Consider the following 19,076-nt stretch of genomic DNA (forward strand, 5'->3'; position numbering starts at 1 on the left):
TTGGAATTCATGGAATGTCAAATATTTTAAGTGCTGCCATCTATGTGATGGAATGCGAAAATATCGAACGGCGGCACTGGATACTTAGATAAATTATGGTTTTCGAATTTGTTCTGATAGTATATTTTCATTTGAACAAAGAAAAATTTATATATAATTAAAATTATTTATATGATGAGAAATAGATTAAGAATTATCTACTTATTAAATAAGAAAGTTTTGCGACACGTTTGCGGACTATTGGAATGCGGCCAGTTTAATGCCGCCGTTGAGAGACCACTCGCGCTGCAGCGCAGGCGTGATGGTAGGCCGAGCGCTTACTGTAGGGTTATCGACACTCGCCATGGAGGTGAAAAGTAGGGTCGCTATTCGCGGTGTGCCAAACACCATTGTAGAATTTTATTTAGAATGTTTACCTATACATATAATATTACCAAGGAATTATTTTTGTAAGTTTACGTGAAATGGCTCGAATAAATCAATCTACGTATAACGTACCTATGTGTAGTACCTAATCACATAATATAATACAATAAAATTAAATTTGCAATTTTATCATAAGAACCATGAAATTGTATGCATAATAAAATGTTTCAGAAACAAAACATTACAAAAGCCAAATTTAAACAAATAATTTAAACCCTTATAGTAAGTCCCGCCATCTAGTAGTATATTCATGGACTATTAAAAATAACAGTGTGCAGTACTTAGTACATACAAAATTAAACAGATGGCGCTGGGCGGGAAATATTTTGAATGTTTTTTTTTATTGGGAATAGGGAAGCGCTTGACCACAAGATGGAACGCGCTTACCTAGAAGTAGTCTGTGCTAGAAGCTAGCCTCTCGTCAGTGGAGCAACCACACAGTGGCAGGTGTAAAATTTTGCGCATCTGTGATGGTGTCACAATGTGGTTACTACGTGACCAAATACAAATCGTCTCTCAGCTCTTAAATAAATCATTCTATAGAATGATTTATTTAATTTTTTTTATACCACGGTAGGTTAGAGTGAAATAGATTTCACTCTAACCTACCGTGGTATAAAAAAAAATTATATATATATTTATAGTACTAGGCGATAGGTGAAAAATTGAAAAAAACGTCATAACTCCGAAAATACGAAAAATCGCATGACATACATGGGGCTGATTCGGATAACCCTCTAGGTCTTCTACCTCCCAGCTTCTGTTCATCACTACTTTTTGGGACACCCTGTATAGTAGGAAATTTAATGAGGTTTAATTATTTCTAAAGTTTTCTAGTACTTTTCATATAAAAAAAATAGAGAAATCGCGATTAAAAAGCACAAGTGTACTTCACCGGGATTTGTCTGTGGATTAACCACAGTCCACGCGTTCCTGAGAAAAGGAGTCATGACAGACTGCAGACAAACTTAAAAAAAATTATTACAGACTAGATTTCCGCCTCGAAATTAACCGGAATAATACCTACCTCAGGTATAGTTGCTAGTTACATATTATTTTATATTTTTGCCCCACCCTAAGCCGATTTTTCTTGAAAGACGAAAGACAGAAAGACTTTTTTTTGCACACGAAAGAAACAAAAAAACATATTTTCCCACAAACGTTCGTTAAGAAAGAAAGAATAATTAATAGTAGGATATTATGTAAAAAAAAATATTTTAAATGATTAAAGTTGCATAATTACTATGTTTTATTGGTTTTGCAACTAAAGATAAAAATTATTAATACATCTATAAATTACATATCAATTTCTAAATTCTAATCACTTATTTAGAAATGAAAAAACTTTGTTCGACACATTTAATTTATTTATTCTAATACATTAGTTATCTATTAACATCGGGAATTAAATAAATACATGAAACACAATATAAAACAGTTACTTACAATAAAAATTTTGATGGCTCACAAAAACTATAAAATTTATAATATATAGTTTTGTATGAAAAAAATAGCTGCATAACTGGCTAATATGTACGTATTTATATTTTATCACCACAGCAAAAGAGCATTTACTTAACAAATTGCTTAACAATAAAAATTTTTTATAAGCAGGTATATTTCGGTAAGTCTTTAGGTAACTACCTACCTACTTAAATAAAAAAAAAACAGATTTCATTAAAAAGCACTAAAATCGTGAAATATTTCGTGGAAAAAGCTTAAAGTAATATTTTTCTTGCTCTTTTACTATGGTTATCAAACTATGTAAGTACTTGTATTTCCTATCACGCCAAACAAGCTTGATTCTAGTATAGTACGTAAAACTCACGAAGCGGGTCCCATCTGCTTGCTTTACTCATTGCGCGACAGAAAATTTTGTATACAAATATACACATTATTCTATCACATTAGCCTACCGTTTTCGTGAATTCGCAATGCTATACACATACATCACAAGTATATATAATATATCCATATAACTTACCACTAAACATCTCACTTTCGGGATCGTTAATTGGGACACATCCCTACAATCTAATTCATACATTAAATATATTTTTTTATTTGGTTCTTTTTAGGTCCTATATTATCTATAACATCATGATGTTATAGTGAGATCAATATGTTTAAAAAAGGAACATATTATAATGAGCACAGATAACAATAAACAATAGTTAACTTATCCATAGACTATAGAATAAAAAAAAAATTACAACGTGTGCCATTAAAATGGCCTAGAATTTATATTATATGTATACTATTATACTATATTACTGTGAAGAACATCTAATATTATGTGCGTGTAACGCAATACAATATATTATAATAGGTTTTAAACATAATTAACATCAATTAATAGATAATAATTTACGGTGTATATTGTATACGTATCATTTTTATATAATATCTTATCAATTAAACTATTACAAATCGTTATGGTTTAATTAATTAACTCTAATATAATCTACTTCATGTAAAACAAACAATTTTCATTACTAATTTTGAAGTCATGTTTTGAAAAAAAAAATATATTTCTGCTAAAGCTAATTGGAAATTAATTATGAATATAATATATTTATTCATGATTCTATGTAGTAAATCTCACAATTAAATTAAAAAATATTCGATTTTTCAATTGCATAGTAAGCGAAGGTTAGTTACATTATGAAAAAAAAGTTAAAAAATGATTTACCTATTTAGAAAAATATTACAGAAGCCTGACACTGAGCACCTTTTTAAAACATTTTTTCTTTCTATGTTTATATCGAAACGATTTAGTATACATATATCTAGATATTGAAGTAGGTACCTATACCTAGTTTCTTCTGCTGTTCAACTAATAACAAAATAAAAACACGAGTAACATTGTAGCTATAATATAGAAAATAATGGTCAGATCTCACAAAAATCGTGTCTACCATGTGTCTACCATATTAATTTTAATTACGGTACTTCTAAAACATAAACAAAAGTAAAAATTTTCATATTTTTCGATCATAATCACATGATAGCAACAATGTATTACCAGATGTTTTTTTAAACAAATAATAAATAAGATATAAATTAGAAATTGCACATACTATTCCTCTTATTAGTTGTCAGCTAAACCTATGTATATTAACGTACTTATTCCTTACAACTTACGTGGGATCACGGATTAATAACAATTTTGATAATTTATAATCATATTCGCATTATTTAAAACTTTTAGGGGACGGCTCAAACGTGTAAAAGTAACATTATGAAACGAGAAAAGAGGTAAAATGTCGAATTCCCTGAGTATTCCATAACAAAGGTTTTGCAAAGTTATAGAACTTGCATGCATCGCGTTTTGCAAACCCAATATAGGTATATACCATCAAAAAGCACCGCAGTTTCCAAGCATTTATATTATACATTATTTCACCACAATAGATACAAAATAATGGGTAGAAAAAGTAGAATTATGAAACAAAATATAATTTAAAGTACAATTCAAATTCGTCTATATATAAGGCATGGATTTAAATATAATATTTTTTAATCACTATTATTTTATCGATTATTTTACTCGTATGATAAGGTAACTATATTGTATAAATATAATTAATTTTAGGATAAACATAATTTTTTATAACAATTTTGGTCAAATAAAACGGTCAAAATATATATATGTATTTTTGTCACCAAACTAACTCGTAGTTGTTGCTAATGAATTTTATTAATTTTGTGCTTTTATTTCATAGTTTTATAATGAATATATTTTTATGTAATCTCCGAAAGTGTTAAATATCTATGTATCTATACCTACAAATTATTATTTTTTTATATTCTCTACGATTTATTTATATAATCTACTTTGATAATTTCACATTTATTTATATTCTATACTGATTTTACCTACAATGATGTTTTGGTGATCCTACGGGGTACTACCTAAATATTATCTCACAATTATGTTAGTAATCGCAGGATAATATTATATTCCTTACTTTTACACAAAGTTAACTGAAGTAAATGCATCGTGGTTGAATCATTTTTAATGCAGACTGAATTCTAAGCTATGGTACTAATAAATAGTTACTTATCTGACTAGTGTAGGCCCGATATACGAACCTATATACCAAACACACTTAGCTACGTATCATTTTCAAGAACCTACTGAAAGTGATTAATATGTATAGCAAATCAATTAGGTTCGTTTTGCAAAACTAAGTTTATTTAAGTCTTATCATATACAATACAACAGCAAAATACAAATAAATAAAACATCCGATCGGTTTTGTATATAAATATACACATACAAGAAAAATTGATATGTTATATATTAATTAGCACGTTATAATTTAATTAATACATCTGTATAAAGACATCGTAATAAGTAAATTTATAATTAGATACTAAATTCATTTCGAAATAAATTCTAAGCTTGGAAGGACTGATTTTCAAAATCATAGGCCGTGTAACAAAAAGGGAATTAAAACATACATAGAGTAAATCAGGAGCATATCATTCTCAAACATTTGACACAGCCAAATAAGCAAGAACATAACTCACGCAAATGAAAAAAAAAAATCAAAGTTTATTACATAACATTTACACAAATAAAACTGGAAGATAAGAGGTATAATTGTCGAATATGAAGCGGGCGTTTATAGGAAGTCATTCGTCTATCTAAGACATTATCTTACATAGGGGATCATTTTCAGGGGCCTAACGAGGGTTTATTTACGAAACTGGAAGATTAACTGGGGAGCATTTGTAATTGCCTCGATGAAGCTCCATATCGTCTGCATGTGGACCTGCGGACAGCTGCGGAAGTTTTCGTATTGACTCAGACATTCAAATAAATAAAACTGGAACATTAGAGGTACAATTGTCGGATATTCAGCGGGCGTTCGTCCGAAGTGGGTCGTCTGTCATAGCCGTCTTGCGGTACACAGGGGGTCATTTGTAGCGGCCGCGATGAAGAAGATGCTCCACATCGTCTGCAAGTTGATCTGCGGACACCAAGCGGACGTTTCCACCACCAGACCCCTTCTACGGAGGCTTCGTATCTTGCTTTGCTAGAATGTGCTTCTTGGTCTGCGTATGGCCATTGTGGGTCGCTATCAGAAGGGGTCACTGGGGCACTGTGTGATGGCTGCGGACGTAAGTATGATCGGGGTTCGTTTGAGAGTGAGCTGCGTCGCTGTGGAAGTAATATTCATTATGTTGTTATATGAATTATGGCAGTAGTTTTTTTTTGTTGAATTAAAATAAGTAGGTATACTGCACTGCAACTGCGATTTATGCAAATGTACTTTTTAGAAAAAAAAAACAGAAGTGTGGGATCTTGTTTTCATTTAATTTTTTTCATATGTATTAGGAACATAGTATTGCATGAGAATAATATATTCATACTAAGTATTTTCTATTTTAGGATCCCCATAACAAAAATAGTAAGAATACTTCTCCCTCCACTTCAAAGTGAACTAATAAGCGCATTGTTTAAAAAGAAAACTACTTAAAAATGTACTTACTCGGAAAGCGCTGAAGTTCGGCAGTTTAAAGCGTCACACTTCCTGTAGAAACTTCACCGGGCACACTCCCTGGCGGTTATCACCAGAGCGGATCATCACCATGCCGTCAACTTCATCACCGACTTGGATCACGATCTGATCACGCAGCAGCATCAGGCCATTATCACCGTCAGATACCTGCAATAATACATTACTGATTCACTACCTCTGCAGCGCTGTTTCACCTGCGAACGTTATTCAAAATCAAATATGTACTTCTATAGCATGATAATATGTTATTCTGAAATATAACCTTTATTTTGTCTCTCTCCATAATACTCGGGTACCGCTGCGCTATAAGGAAGATACCCGGCCCTTTGGAAGGCTTACGTGGGGACACAGGTCCAACACGCAGAGGCCCTTTAGAAAATTTTAATGTGTTGTGGGACACAAGCCGCAGCCTGCACATGATTGACTGCACTATAGAGATACAACCCTGGGCAGACCGCGGCCGATGTAGGACTATTGTAAAAAGAATGAACAGGAATAAAACGAAATTTATAAAATATATACCTACGAATAAAATAAAATTATTATTGTAAAGTTTCATCCAAATCCGTTAAGACGTAGTTTTTTTTTGTGAAAGAATTACAAACATGCAAACATGTATGAAAAAAAAAATATATCAACATGTGTATGGTATTAATTTGATCAGTTCATAGTAACTCATTCAGCTCCTGAATTTCAACTTTTTCAGTATTAAGTTCTCGCGATAACAATAAATAACATAACATATTGGATAAATATGATTTGCAAAAGGAAAACGATATATCACGCATCGCAAATTGTGATACGTGAAAGCAATACTCTAACACTTACGAGGCAACGCCTAACTACGTAACAATTGTATAAAATACATAATATAAATATAATATCAAGAGTTACACTATTGTAAAGGTTTTTCTCATATATTGGCGAGGAAATTACCAAATCTCCTAGATGTTCAGTATATGATAACATATTGTAAACATGTCATACTTTGATGTGAATGTAAATCCATCCTATTGCTACTATTGCTGTCAAGAGGAAAGTGACATTTTGATGAAATGATGAGATGAAATGATTAACATAAAAGTTTCGATGTAGGTAGAGCTTTTACTATCATGTCATTATAAATACAGTCAAATCTTTCCCGTTCAGTTCAGTTCTTGTTTTTTAGTAACTATGAATTACTTATTTCATGTTTTTGTAGCTTCTTAAACTGTTGTAGTTTAAGATCGACGTAATAAAAAATAAAATCATTTTATATTTTTGGTTTTATATGACATTCAAATGCTAATATAGAAAAATTCGATATCCGAGATCTGCCCCGGATTGGCGTGAAAGACGCGGGTTCGTATCCCGCCTCGATCGAATTTTTTTTAAATTTTAAATTAAATAGACATACGCCAAGAATCGATAGCCTTCCATTATTACATGAAAGAGAGTTAAAATTTAATTAAAAACACACACAATTCAAATGCAATATGTACTAGAAAAAAAAAAGCGAAAACAAAATGTCTTATTGCTGCCAAAGTATTTCATATTATTATTATTTTATATTGGATAAGCTCGTTTAGGTAAAATATTATCTTAATACAATGGAAAGCTTTAGATAAGGGTGGAAAATTCTTCACAAAGTTATAGAAAACAAACGGATATAATTTTTTATTCCACGGATTTATTTTCGATGACATATTGAGTATTGAGCTAAGGTATTGAGTCACCATTGCTTGGAATTGCTTTAGTTTTTTATTCATTTCTTTCTAAGAACAGTAACTGTGTTATTGACCTTGAGAACTACCAACTATCGACAACAAACTGAAAAGTTCGATACAAAATGAATACTCGTGATTGTATCTACATACTTATATGCATATTAAGTAGGTGCTTTCAAAAATATCAAAACAGATACACAACATTCGTTATGATGAATGTTTTTAATTTATTGATGATATGTTTCAATATATTTTAATGTTGATTATGTTTAAAAGAAAAGAAAAACACTATCCATAAAAACAATTAAAATGAAGGCTTCACGCCCGTCTTATGCTGGCCATACACCATACTTCCTATCGTCCATTCGGCATGACGCTACCGATTGGATCAGTTAGAACTGACCATGTGTGGGAGTGGATTGGCATTATTTGGCATGATAGTTATACTTGACGGAACAATCGAATTTCGATTCTTTTGGCTTGATCATGGCGATTGGATCATGTTGATTGGACCGTGTATGGCGGTATACGATTGTCACTTCAGTCTGGTCAATTTTCTGGTCATTTTTCGTCCAAGCTGAAGCATAGGCGCTTCGCTCGCTTGGTCGATAAATATGAAAGTATATGGATGTTTAGATGTCAACGGTTACGGATTTGAATAAGATTTGTTTGGGAGATAGATGAAGTAACAGATTACTTAACACATTGGGTACTTCTCATTAAATACGTACATTTATATATAACAACAATCTTCCCGGCATATAATCCTTTTTTTGTTTCATTTTTACGAATAAAACGCCCAAAACGGCTAAAACATCGTCGTCTGTCACCGGTGATGCCATGGCTTCAACTGAACGTTGCTGCCGAGGACAATTCAAACGTTGTGTGTGTGGTCTCTATGGACAAACTGCAGATTGGATCAAGCTGCAGCGTCATGCCGATTGGACGATAGAAAGTATGGTGAATGGCCAGCATTATGAGTATTTATTTGACATAAAATATTCTGAAACATTTACGGCGGCCGCGGCGTAAAGTGTGATAAATAATTATTAGGCCTTGGAATACTTTATAGATATAAATATATTATTTTATAAAGATATGAAATATCTTAGGTAATGTTGATGACGAGGAAAAAGTCTTATTGCTTCAACTTCTCATCATAATTTTAAAAGGCCGAATGGTAAATATATTTACTATTATGTATTATTCACCGCAGTTTGCCGCAGTTGTCGAGAATCAATTTTGCCGGAATCGAGATCAAGTCTTCTTCATCCTCTAATTGGATTTGGCGAAGTAATAAGATTTTGTATGCATCTCTAAAAAACCGTTGTTTGTTATGATTTATTTAAAATATAAAATGTAAATGATGTGGGATTGTATCGTTTATTTAATTTTACAAATAGGTACAATTATAATTATTATACAGCTTTCGTTTTAAAATAATCAGAATGAAAATAATAACAATAATTAGAGAGTAGGAACTAGGAACTTACATTTTTTAAGTATCTGCAATAATTGAAAGAAATCTTCCCCAGGTATTGAAAGTTATTTAAAACATTCATCAAGAAAATAATATTAATCCTTGGTTACAATATGTTACCTACATGTTGTCTGTAAGTAAGTTCTTTCAAAATAAAAGTACTCTATATTGTGAAATAAAGCCACATATTATCGATAAAATTATTCAGTGTCTCATGTGATTACAAATCTCGTATCAACTTAAATAATCCCAAACAATCAAAGTGATATCCTGTAGGCTGTACTATCCTTTGGTTAACCTTTCAGAAAGCTTTCTAGCCATCCCTTATGACTCTAAATTAAGTTGTGAATTTCCTTTATCCCTTACCATAATATATGCCAATCATCATCAAATAAAAACTTTTGTATTCATGAAAACATTTACACGTGTTTGTAAAAATAATATATTTAATACTACCATCGCCACTGAAGGCCGTTTCTACGTGGAAGAATAGCAAAAAACTCGATACCGAGCTAATACTAAACTTGCTTTATATTCTAGTCTATAGGAAATTTGTCTGTGGTTTCACTCGCGTTCGAAAATTGTATTGTAACTCTCAACCATTTGAATCTATCTGAAGACACATAAAAATTCATTCAAATGGGTTCTGTTTAGATACAGTGACAAACACATGTACAGAAGAATTACTGCTCTATGTAGTGTGTACCTATAGTATGTAATAGGATCATCACTTACCTGTAGGTTATGTGTGACTTGCAATGGCCGTTCCCCAGCTTGCAGTTTAGTGCAGTACTTAGACGGAAAGTATCCCACTTTTCCCAAACACTTTCCCTTCCACCAATCGGGGTCAGAGGTATCAATGACCGTCACTTTGTATCCAGCTTTCAGATCGAGTTCATCAGCATGACGCGACTTGAAGTTGTAGAGAATAACATATAGATTTGTGGGGAGGAGACGCTGATGTTTCTAAAAAGGAATAGTAATTTAGTAGTAACTGACATTGTTGTTGTTCGTAACGTTTATCGCGTTTTCCGTAAATATGAAAAATGATTGGGTACTACACTTCATTTGTGACGTAAACTTCATTGATTCGTAGTTTAATTTGGTCTCTGCACGCACTTCGAAAGTGAGTTGCTTTCAAGAAATGAATGTAATGGTGTTTTAACTCATTAATTAAAAGCTTATTTATTTATTAAATAAGTAAGTAACAAGCATTTTGTAAGCTTACATTGTGTAGTTTACGAAATGCTTGAGTATGAATCAAATACAATAGTTATAACTGACTCGATGAACGTCATAATATATGTATGTGTGTTCCATTTGTTATACAATAAGACAAGGATCCCAATAAACTTTCAGTTAAAATTAAAATCTAACATCAGCTAACTAAACCTGTCTGAAAACGTAACTCACATACTTAGTTGCGATCAAGTTTTCCAATTACCGCTATAATGAATACAAACCATCGGCTGCTTGACGGGCGAAGGGCACGGGCTCGCACTGTTATCTCAGTAACTAATTATGTATTATTAAAAAATAATTATAACACGGCAACATCACTCAGTTAATTCTATCTGAAAACTGCCATATAGTTGCAAAAGCTGCTTCAAGATCCCAATTACGCCATAAATATAAGACGTGGGCTGCTTGACAGGCAAAAAAGTGCTTTCCTAAATTTCTTTTGCTGTCCTAAATAAACCTGTTGGGAAACCGAACTCTAGGTACAATACATTTTTTACAAAGGTACTAATAACGTGGCCACAATGAATACAAACCGTGGGCTATTTGACGGGCGAAGGGCATGGGCTCTCGCTGTTATCATCATATTGTCATGAAAAAATACGTTAAAACCTTCTACAGGATAAACCTATCTGAAAATCTCACACAGACTTACGTATAATTTAATTTTTCACTACAATTACCAGAAGATAGTTTTAAAAGCTGATTACAAACCGTGGGCTGCTTGACAGGCGACGGGCATGGACTTGCACTGTTCGAGGACAGACTCTTGTCTGGCTCGTCTGGCAGTTCCACGCTGCTCATCCGAATACCACGAGTACTGAGGAGACGTCGGCTATGCACCGGCGATGATGGAGCTATATGTAAATTGTATAGTTTAAAGAAAAATGAGACATTATTTGACTCCACAAGATTTCAAATTAGGCTGTGTATCTGTTTTACACGATTAAGGACCGTGTTTATAGCTTCCTGTAATTCTTGTAGAGCTTACCAGCCAATTAAAAAGACAAATAACGTTAAAATACGTCAAAAAGGCTATCAGGGACATTATCAAGAAAGAGCAAAGAGAAGGATACGAATGCTCTAAGCATTCTTCTGAATTATGAAGGGATTAATTCTATATATATATGTTATTTTACTATAACATTAATTGTCTCTGTGTGGAATTTCTTCTTCATTTCATTTACAATAATATTGTTAATCTTATATTTCAGTGTTATATCAATTTTCCCTTCATACAAAATTGTTATTCTCTAAAGTGTATACTGCGCAAGTCAAAGGTCTACGTACTTACGCCAATAGTCACAATCTAGACACCAGCAAGGGCATCGATTGAACTGAACAAGTTAAATGTTTTTAAGAACTTTTATTAGTCCACGTCGTTAATTATTACAACCCAATTACTTTAAAGTACATAACCATTAAGGCTGAATTATTTAGCCTCCTTCATTATATATTTGGGAAAATAAAAATATAAAAAGCATTTTGAATCTTCTTAGATTCCTTGTTATTTAAATTGAAGGGCCAATATTTGTATTAGTTTAATAAAGCTTTTAAAGAGCCATCGCTATTATGATCGCAATAAAACTTGTTACAATTACTTATCTATAGATTGAGCATTCAGCAAACAATGTTTCGTATCAATATATTGATAAAGTCACTAATTAATTTCCAATGAATTGTACTGTTACTATAATAAATTCTGACCTTTACTTTTATTTTAGAGGTCAATTATTGAAACGAACATTGCATTAAAGTATTTGCCGAAATGAAATGCGAATCATTTCATAAATAGTAATTATTTTTGTTGGGAAGGTGGCAATTATTAGGCATTTAAAAGAAGAAATAATATCGCATTTCAAATCGATAAGCCAACTACAAGAATGAAACGTACATGATTGCGAATAATTATATACAGTGTTGTTGCTTATTCTCAAGGAACCATATCTCATGCAATTCTCTTTGTGATTATCTAAAAAAGAAATAAACATAAATTAAACCATGCATAAGAAATGAATTTTCAGTTAAACAGGATAAAACTTACAACCGTTGTCGCATTGCAGGATTCCAAACACGCTTTGCGTATTACGTTACCATATGATAAAAGTTAACGAGAACACCAAAAAGGATTTTAGTCATATACCACGTCGAAAGCACACCACATTTAGATTGGCTAGACAGGAAAATAAAACAGTAGATATCCTATGTTACATACACAAGCTAAGCCGGAGGGAAATCTTTTAGGATTGACATCGATTGTGCTAACACGACATCGCATCGGAATAAAGAAAATATTGGTGTCCAAAAAACCGACTTGAGTTTTAAATTAATCCACTTCATTCATTAGCGTTTAGACTGTGCGTGATTAAAGTATACTATGTAGAGTTCATTGTTCGTGCAATTCCTCGAATAATGTTCCACATAAAATAGGTTTAGAGGAGCACTGAAACGATGCCAGCGTCATGTTGCGATAAATACTAGTAAATTATAGTTGCAATTTCGAAAATAATAGGAAGTTTTCAATTTTCATTCCTTCAGTGTAAAATTGTATTGAGATGTGCATAGTAAAGTTAAATATTTATTATTAGTGTTTGTTAGCTAAACAATTTTGAAAGTTTGCAAGAATGTGTCGCAAGCAATTAAATGTCTTTTGGATCCAAGACCGTAACTTCTACAAGAATTTTAATCGTGTACATCCAGTTGAAAGTTCTGAACGTGATCGAGAACACAAAGCGGGGACGGTAATGTTTACGGCCGTGGACGCATAAGATATTAAAAAGGTTAGTCAAGTTTTTTGGACCCGTTTTATTGGAAAGGATCGTACATAGAACTCTGCTGCCCTGCGAGGGCTGGTCTCGAGCAGGTCGCCGCCTCAGGTCTCCGCACTCCGGCGAATCCAAAGAAAGGCTCTTCATCCTAAGATTCAACTTTTGGCGTCTCGGTGAATGTGGCGCTACAACAGGTACTCAATATGAGCAAAAGCATTAAAGTTTACCGTTCACTATTGTGATTTGCAATTTAATTGTAGTTATATGAGCTGCTTGTTTATAAATGTCAACTGATAGGCAATGTTAATGAGTAAACATGGCAGTCTATTTAATTTGCAAAATATATCAAGTTACTTTGATCAGCCCAATGTAGTAAAATGAAAATGGTTATTAGCGAGTAATGGCTGGTTATGAACATTGATTGAAATATGTATTGTCATTGAGTAGAACCTTTCGAAAATCATTTTACGTTCGTGATTTAAAATAATGAAAGTAATTATTTACCTTTAATTTTCAAAAAGTTCTCCAATATGTTATTTCCTTAAATTAAATCAGTTGCAACATTTAATAATTACAATAATCTGCAAAAGCGAAGCAATGCAACAAAATTATAAGAATAAAATTTTATTTAACAGGTCATACCATACACATAAGTCAAGACAAAAAGTAAGAAGTTGTCCAAGAAAACCTACCTTATCGATATTTCAAAATCTACGCATATCAGTGGTATCAAATGAATGTTCAGTGACGATTCGAATGTACATAATGTATTAAATGTTCAATAAATGCAACTCGCCAACAGTAGTGTGTTCTCGGGCGAGAAGAAAATTAATCACTGCTCAAAAATAATACTTTCAAAACATTTATCTACTAGGGATCGTTTAGATACGTGTTACAGTTTATACCAGGTAAGGGACTGGTGCGGTCTGCTTGCCTTAACATTTGGGCACTCTTGGAGTTCTTCATCGAACCTGTATGGACAAAGTAAACAGGATCGAGTCTATTAATAAATATTAGGCATACGTGTCCACCTATTCTCTGTCAACCTGTAAACTGTTACGATGGCACCGAAGAATAGTTAGTAGAGCGAAAGCACAAAATAAAAACACAAACAAACTCAAACTGTAAATTTGTATTTTCAGAAATAAGAAGTGTGTTAGTGGCACAACAGTTCAGTGTGATTCAGATAGATTAAATCGAAAACAGCAGATTGCATTTAGTGCTTCATAGATTATAGAGCCGACATGTGATATATATACATGTTGCCGGAAGACGCATGCCAATGTATCACCCGCCAAGCCATGCACCACTTACTTTGCGGCCGAAGGGAAATAAACGCTCGTATTGATATTCGATGTGCAATTAGTGAAGGCTCCAGTAAAAATAAAGCGGCTACATCGTTTTCACTTTTTATTGTAACAATAATAATATACATATCACAGAACGCGGGGCGTTTCGGGTGCTAGTTATAGGACATCGAGAGATGGCTATTACGGAAAGCCCAGGCCGGGTGGGTGCTCGTATGATTGTTGAAATGACCTCATTATAATGGGATCACTTGTAACACTTCATATTTTCTTGCGAACGCTGGCCGTGGGCTTTAGGATCGAAGGCGGGGGATCGCCGTTTTCATTTGTGATACATAACGGTTGTCCGAAAGGTCGCGTTGTAGTTTCTTCTGATTCTGCAAGGAGAAGTTGCAAACAAAACAAAAAATAAGTAAAAAAATAAAATAAAATAAATAAATAATAGAACAAATAAGGAATAGACAATAGTCAATCGATTTGGGATTTTACATCGGGAATATGGCAGCAAGCAGCTATGAATATTTTGGGTTACAGTTACTATTTACCTAAGTCTAAACTAAACACAGTCATCGCAAAACGAACTAAAAATAAAACAAAACACATCGAAATGAATGGCACAAATAAACTGAGGCGCCGTGAACCAGAAGACGGGACGGACAAAGCTCAAAGGCGGTGAAACAGCGTTGCGCTACGGCAGCCGTGGGCGCGTACTTTCCGGTAGAGATATGGACCGATGCTGCGGAGAGCCCCGCCGCGACTTCGATCCCCACATGGACAAACTCTTGACGCCGGCGAAGAGCCGCCGCCGAATGCCGCCGTCGGTCCGCGAGGCTGCGCCTACCGACAAGCAGCACTGAGTATGACCGCACCCCGCCCCCGCCCTGCGCCCGCGACTTACGGAAGGCGTGCAAAAAGTTCGACACTACTGAAAACGAGTGTTAAATGAAGCTGCCGGCCGGCCGTCGCCCGGTGACGCCGGGCGACGGTCGGCGGCCTACGCGATCGAGCGGAGAAGCGAACGAGGAGAGCGTAACGTAAGATCCGGGTGCAAACGTCTGCCGAACGTCGCATTCATAAAGTGACATTGTCTTCCTCACTACTGCACAAGCATTCTCACGATTCGAAACAGGCTCTTTCACGACTGCCGTTCATCGCTCAAGTTCTCGTCAACCAAAAGTTCCGTGCATGCATAACGTTCGTCGCAAGTTTGCACCGCGAGGTTATGTTACGCGCTCGAGAACGCGACCGGGTGCGGCGCCAGACCTGAGCTGGAGGAGATTTGCTGAGGCGCCACAGCCAAGCCAGTGGAGGGGCGCGCCGGGGAGCGCGCCGGCGGAGGCTCTTCTGGGGCCGATACGCGGACTACCGGCCCTCCCCCACCCGGCTTCGCTATTTCGTTGGCGCGCTTCAGTACTTGGTACGTCTGATCCACTTCCTCCTCTAAGCATCGAGCGGCATGTTAGTATCAAATCCGATTACAAACTCTAACGATCTTCGCGACATGTGCCCTATATTATGGTGATTCGCCGGGTGCGAAATATAAAATAATTCTTGATTGTCAATATTGATTAAGTATCTAGTAATTTGTTGTGCTCGTTTCGTATTGATTATTATTAAAGTCAATCCAATCAAATCAATGATATTATTAAAATCAATGCACTGCTACTATAGATTTTCGAAAAACAAATATTTGTTAAAATCCGTCCAAGATTCTAAATCGTTGTGAACGACCATGAATTGTTCATGTCGCACACCCGGCGATCTGTTGGGAATGTTAGTAGTGAAATATTGCTGTGGAATGTTTTACGATCGGCGATCGGCACGCTTCCCTAGAATAGTATTAGTTCACATGAGCTCGGGCACTAGGGATCATTCCTGACTAACTCAATGCATACCCTCCTCATAGTAGCTATCATAGTCATTAAACTCGACTGATCGTTTGAAACACATCTTGGCAAGTCGCGGTCCTTTCAGCCACCTGCCTTCCGAGCCTGGACAATGCAAATAGCATCCGAATATTATGTAAATGTTTGTAATGCGTGAGCTCTGCAGTTGTGTAGGTATATATATGCAAGCTTGTGAGTGTGTCGAGTTGTTCGAAGTGTTCGCTATTCATTGTAAAATAAACAAATTAAAAAGTAAAACAATCTATCCATTCCAATGTCCTGCTCAAATTAAATTCGGATTAAATTCCTGGAAATAAAAGGTTCAAAGCATCCATATTCAATAACAAATATTACAATTTCAATAAATATGTTTCGATTTCAAATCAAGTTGTAAAGTGAATACAAATGAAACGTGGGTGTATTGCAAATATTTCGTTTTACAAATTCTGTACCATTTAGATGAAAAATATTTACAGAATATTTAAACACAGATAAAGCCATGTTTGAAATTAATTCGTCGAATTGAAGTGTTGTAATTTTTCATTACTTATAGTTTATACAAAAGTGTTACACTGTATATCCTACGACTTACTTTCTTCATCATATCCAAGATCTTGGACTCGATGGGCTTCGATTTCGGAAGTGCTTTTCTGTCGGCGCAGGAGCCTCGACTTGGTTTGGCATTTGCCAACCTGCGGCATGCAATCTGTGTGCACATTCATCTTGCACATACGGCACCGGAGGCCTTGTCGAGTGTGACCTGTTTAAATAAAAAAAAGAAAAATATAGGAAAAAGTTGAGTAGGTATTCGAAATTTTTAAAGAAAATAAATAAAATCAATTTCGGGTGGGTTTGATTTTTTATTTCTTTTACAAATATTAATAAATTGATTTTAAAATTACCTAGGTATATTTTACCCATTCAATGAAAAATTATATAAAGTCCATACTTCTACTGAGATATTATGTTTTCTTTAGTAATTTAGTTGATTGAAAATGTAGGTAACAAAATTAAGGTAGGTATGAGATGTATGCCAATATTTTTTACTGTTATTTCAAAATTAATCAAAACGACTGATAAAATTTTGTGACAACTGTTTGCAGTTATCTTAAATATTATCTATTTTCCAGTGAAATAAAATCAGGTTAACGGAAAAGAAGCATTAATTAATGGCGTGTAACCTTAAGCGACGGTAAGGCCCTTCGCTCATGGAGCTACTCAAAAAGAACTAGTCACAAACTCAAATTACTAACGAGTTGCCTGAGCGTCACAGCCCATACATGTTCTATGGAGATTCGCACACGACGCGACTAGTTACTAACTGGTGAGTAACGCGTTAGCAACCAATCACGCGCGACGCGTCGTGCCGGTCTCCACGCTACTGGTTTCCCGAGTTTCTTTGATTTTTATGATAAAAATGAACGAGCAAACATTGACAAGTGACTGAAACCTTATAACTTGAGTAGCGTTGTATGCGAGATACAATTTGTAACTGGTTTGTAATCGTAATTACTGATTAGTTCAGTCATTTTTGAGTAGCTCCATGAGCGAAGGGCCTAAGTCTAATGGATGATCTAATTATAGCTTAAGTATCCGTGTTTTTATTTGAGCTTTTAAACTAATGGTTTAAAATATAAAAGCGACTGTCGTTATCTAGAAACCAGTTACAAAGTGATTTCTATTGATATCACAAAAACTCGTTACCATCTTTAGGCCAAACGATGCAAATAGTTTGGAAGTTCTACATTTAGGTGACTGCTGAAATTTCCTTATCCGAAACTGTCGAGTCATTTCGATTAACAAAACGTTAGCTTTTAGGTTTCTTAATCCTAACCTACATTCAAAATACTATGAATAATTTTATTAGAAACCTAATAGGTAGGTACAAGTTTATAAAGTCACAAATACATTAACGAAATTAAGTTGCAAAAAAAACAATATAAAACTGTCATTTATATTTCACAGCGAAAATGTATTATAATTTATAACGTTTAGTTTCGTCGTATTATTATTAACCTACAACCACGCAACAGACTAATGATTTATATATAACTAGCCGCTCCACGCGGTTTCACCCCCGTGGCTCCTCTCCTGTTGGTCGTAGCGTGATGGTATATAGCCTATAGCCTTCCTCGATAAATGAGCCATCTAACACCGATAGAATTTAATCGTACCAGTAGTTCCCGAGATTAGCTCGTTCAAACAAACAAACAAACTCTTCAGCTTTATAATATTAGTATAGATATACATTCTCTATGTATATACCGATTTACATAATTAATGAAGTACTGTTATAAATCTAGCGTGTTTTCACCCCTACTTAACCGACACGCATTTCTAAGGCATGATAAGTTAGTAGCCAAGAATATAACAAGATACATACATATTCTTTGTATTTAACTTCAGTATTAACTTGTATTTATGTTTAGTTACAATAATAACATACTAACCTCGTAGAACTTGTGAGCAAACATCGCAAGGAGTTATTTTCTTGTAGGTGTATTCTTGAAAATTATGCGCTTCCGAGTCCCCGCCTCGCATGTCGCGGGCGGCTCCATTCCTCCTAAACAGTTGATAGTTTATATTATAATGCAACGGTAACGTGTTCATCAATGTTATAAGAATATGTATAGATCAGTTGCACATGCTAACTTTGCAATATAAACAAAATATAGAAGTATACAACTCTTTCTTAGAAACCTAATATCCTCGTAAAGGAAACATCATTCAGGA

The 19,076-nt window shown here is 34.3% G+C and overlaps 1 protein-coding gene across 1 annotated transcript in view; it reads right to left on the reverse strand.

Annotated features, from left to right (window-relative positions):
* Positions 1-5,021: 5,021 nt before the first annotated feature.
* Positions 5,022-19,076, reverse strand: part of Stacl (SH3 and cysteine-rich domain-containing protein) — a 124,468-nt gene continuing 110,413 nt past the window's right edge. The window contains exons 13-21 of the mRNA XM_090107097.1: positions 18,794-18,906; positions 16,936-17,103; positions 15,721-15,897; positions 15,169-15,294; positions 13,207-13,335; positions 11,097-11,239; positions 9,879-10,109; positions 5,928-6,104; positions 5,022-5,596 (exon numbers count right to left, since the gene is read on the reverse strand). Coding sequence (XP_089963223.1) covers positions 5,961-6,104; positions 9,879-10,109; positions 11,097-11,239; positions 13,207-13,335; positions 15,169-15,294; positions 15,721-15,897; positions 16,936-17,103; positions 18,794-18,906 — 1,231 coding nt within the window. The 3' untranslated portion in view covers positions 5,022-5,596; positions 5,928-5,960. The remainder of the gene's footprint in view (positions 5,597-5,927; positions 6,105-9,878; positions 10,110-11,096; positions 11,240-13,206; positions 13,336-15,168; positions 15,295-15,720; positions 15,898-16,935; positions 17,104-18,793; positions 18,907-19,076) is intronic.

This window comes from Colias eurytheme, chromosome 11 (assembly GCF_061535395.1).
Source record: "Colias eurytheme isolate Ceu_HAF_F1 chromosome 11, ilColEury1 Martin Lab GWU primary, whole genome shotgun sequence".
Taxonomy (NCBI): Eukaryota; Metazoa; Arthropoda; class Insecta; order Lepidoptera; family Pieridae; genus Colias; species Colias eurytheme.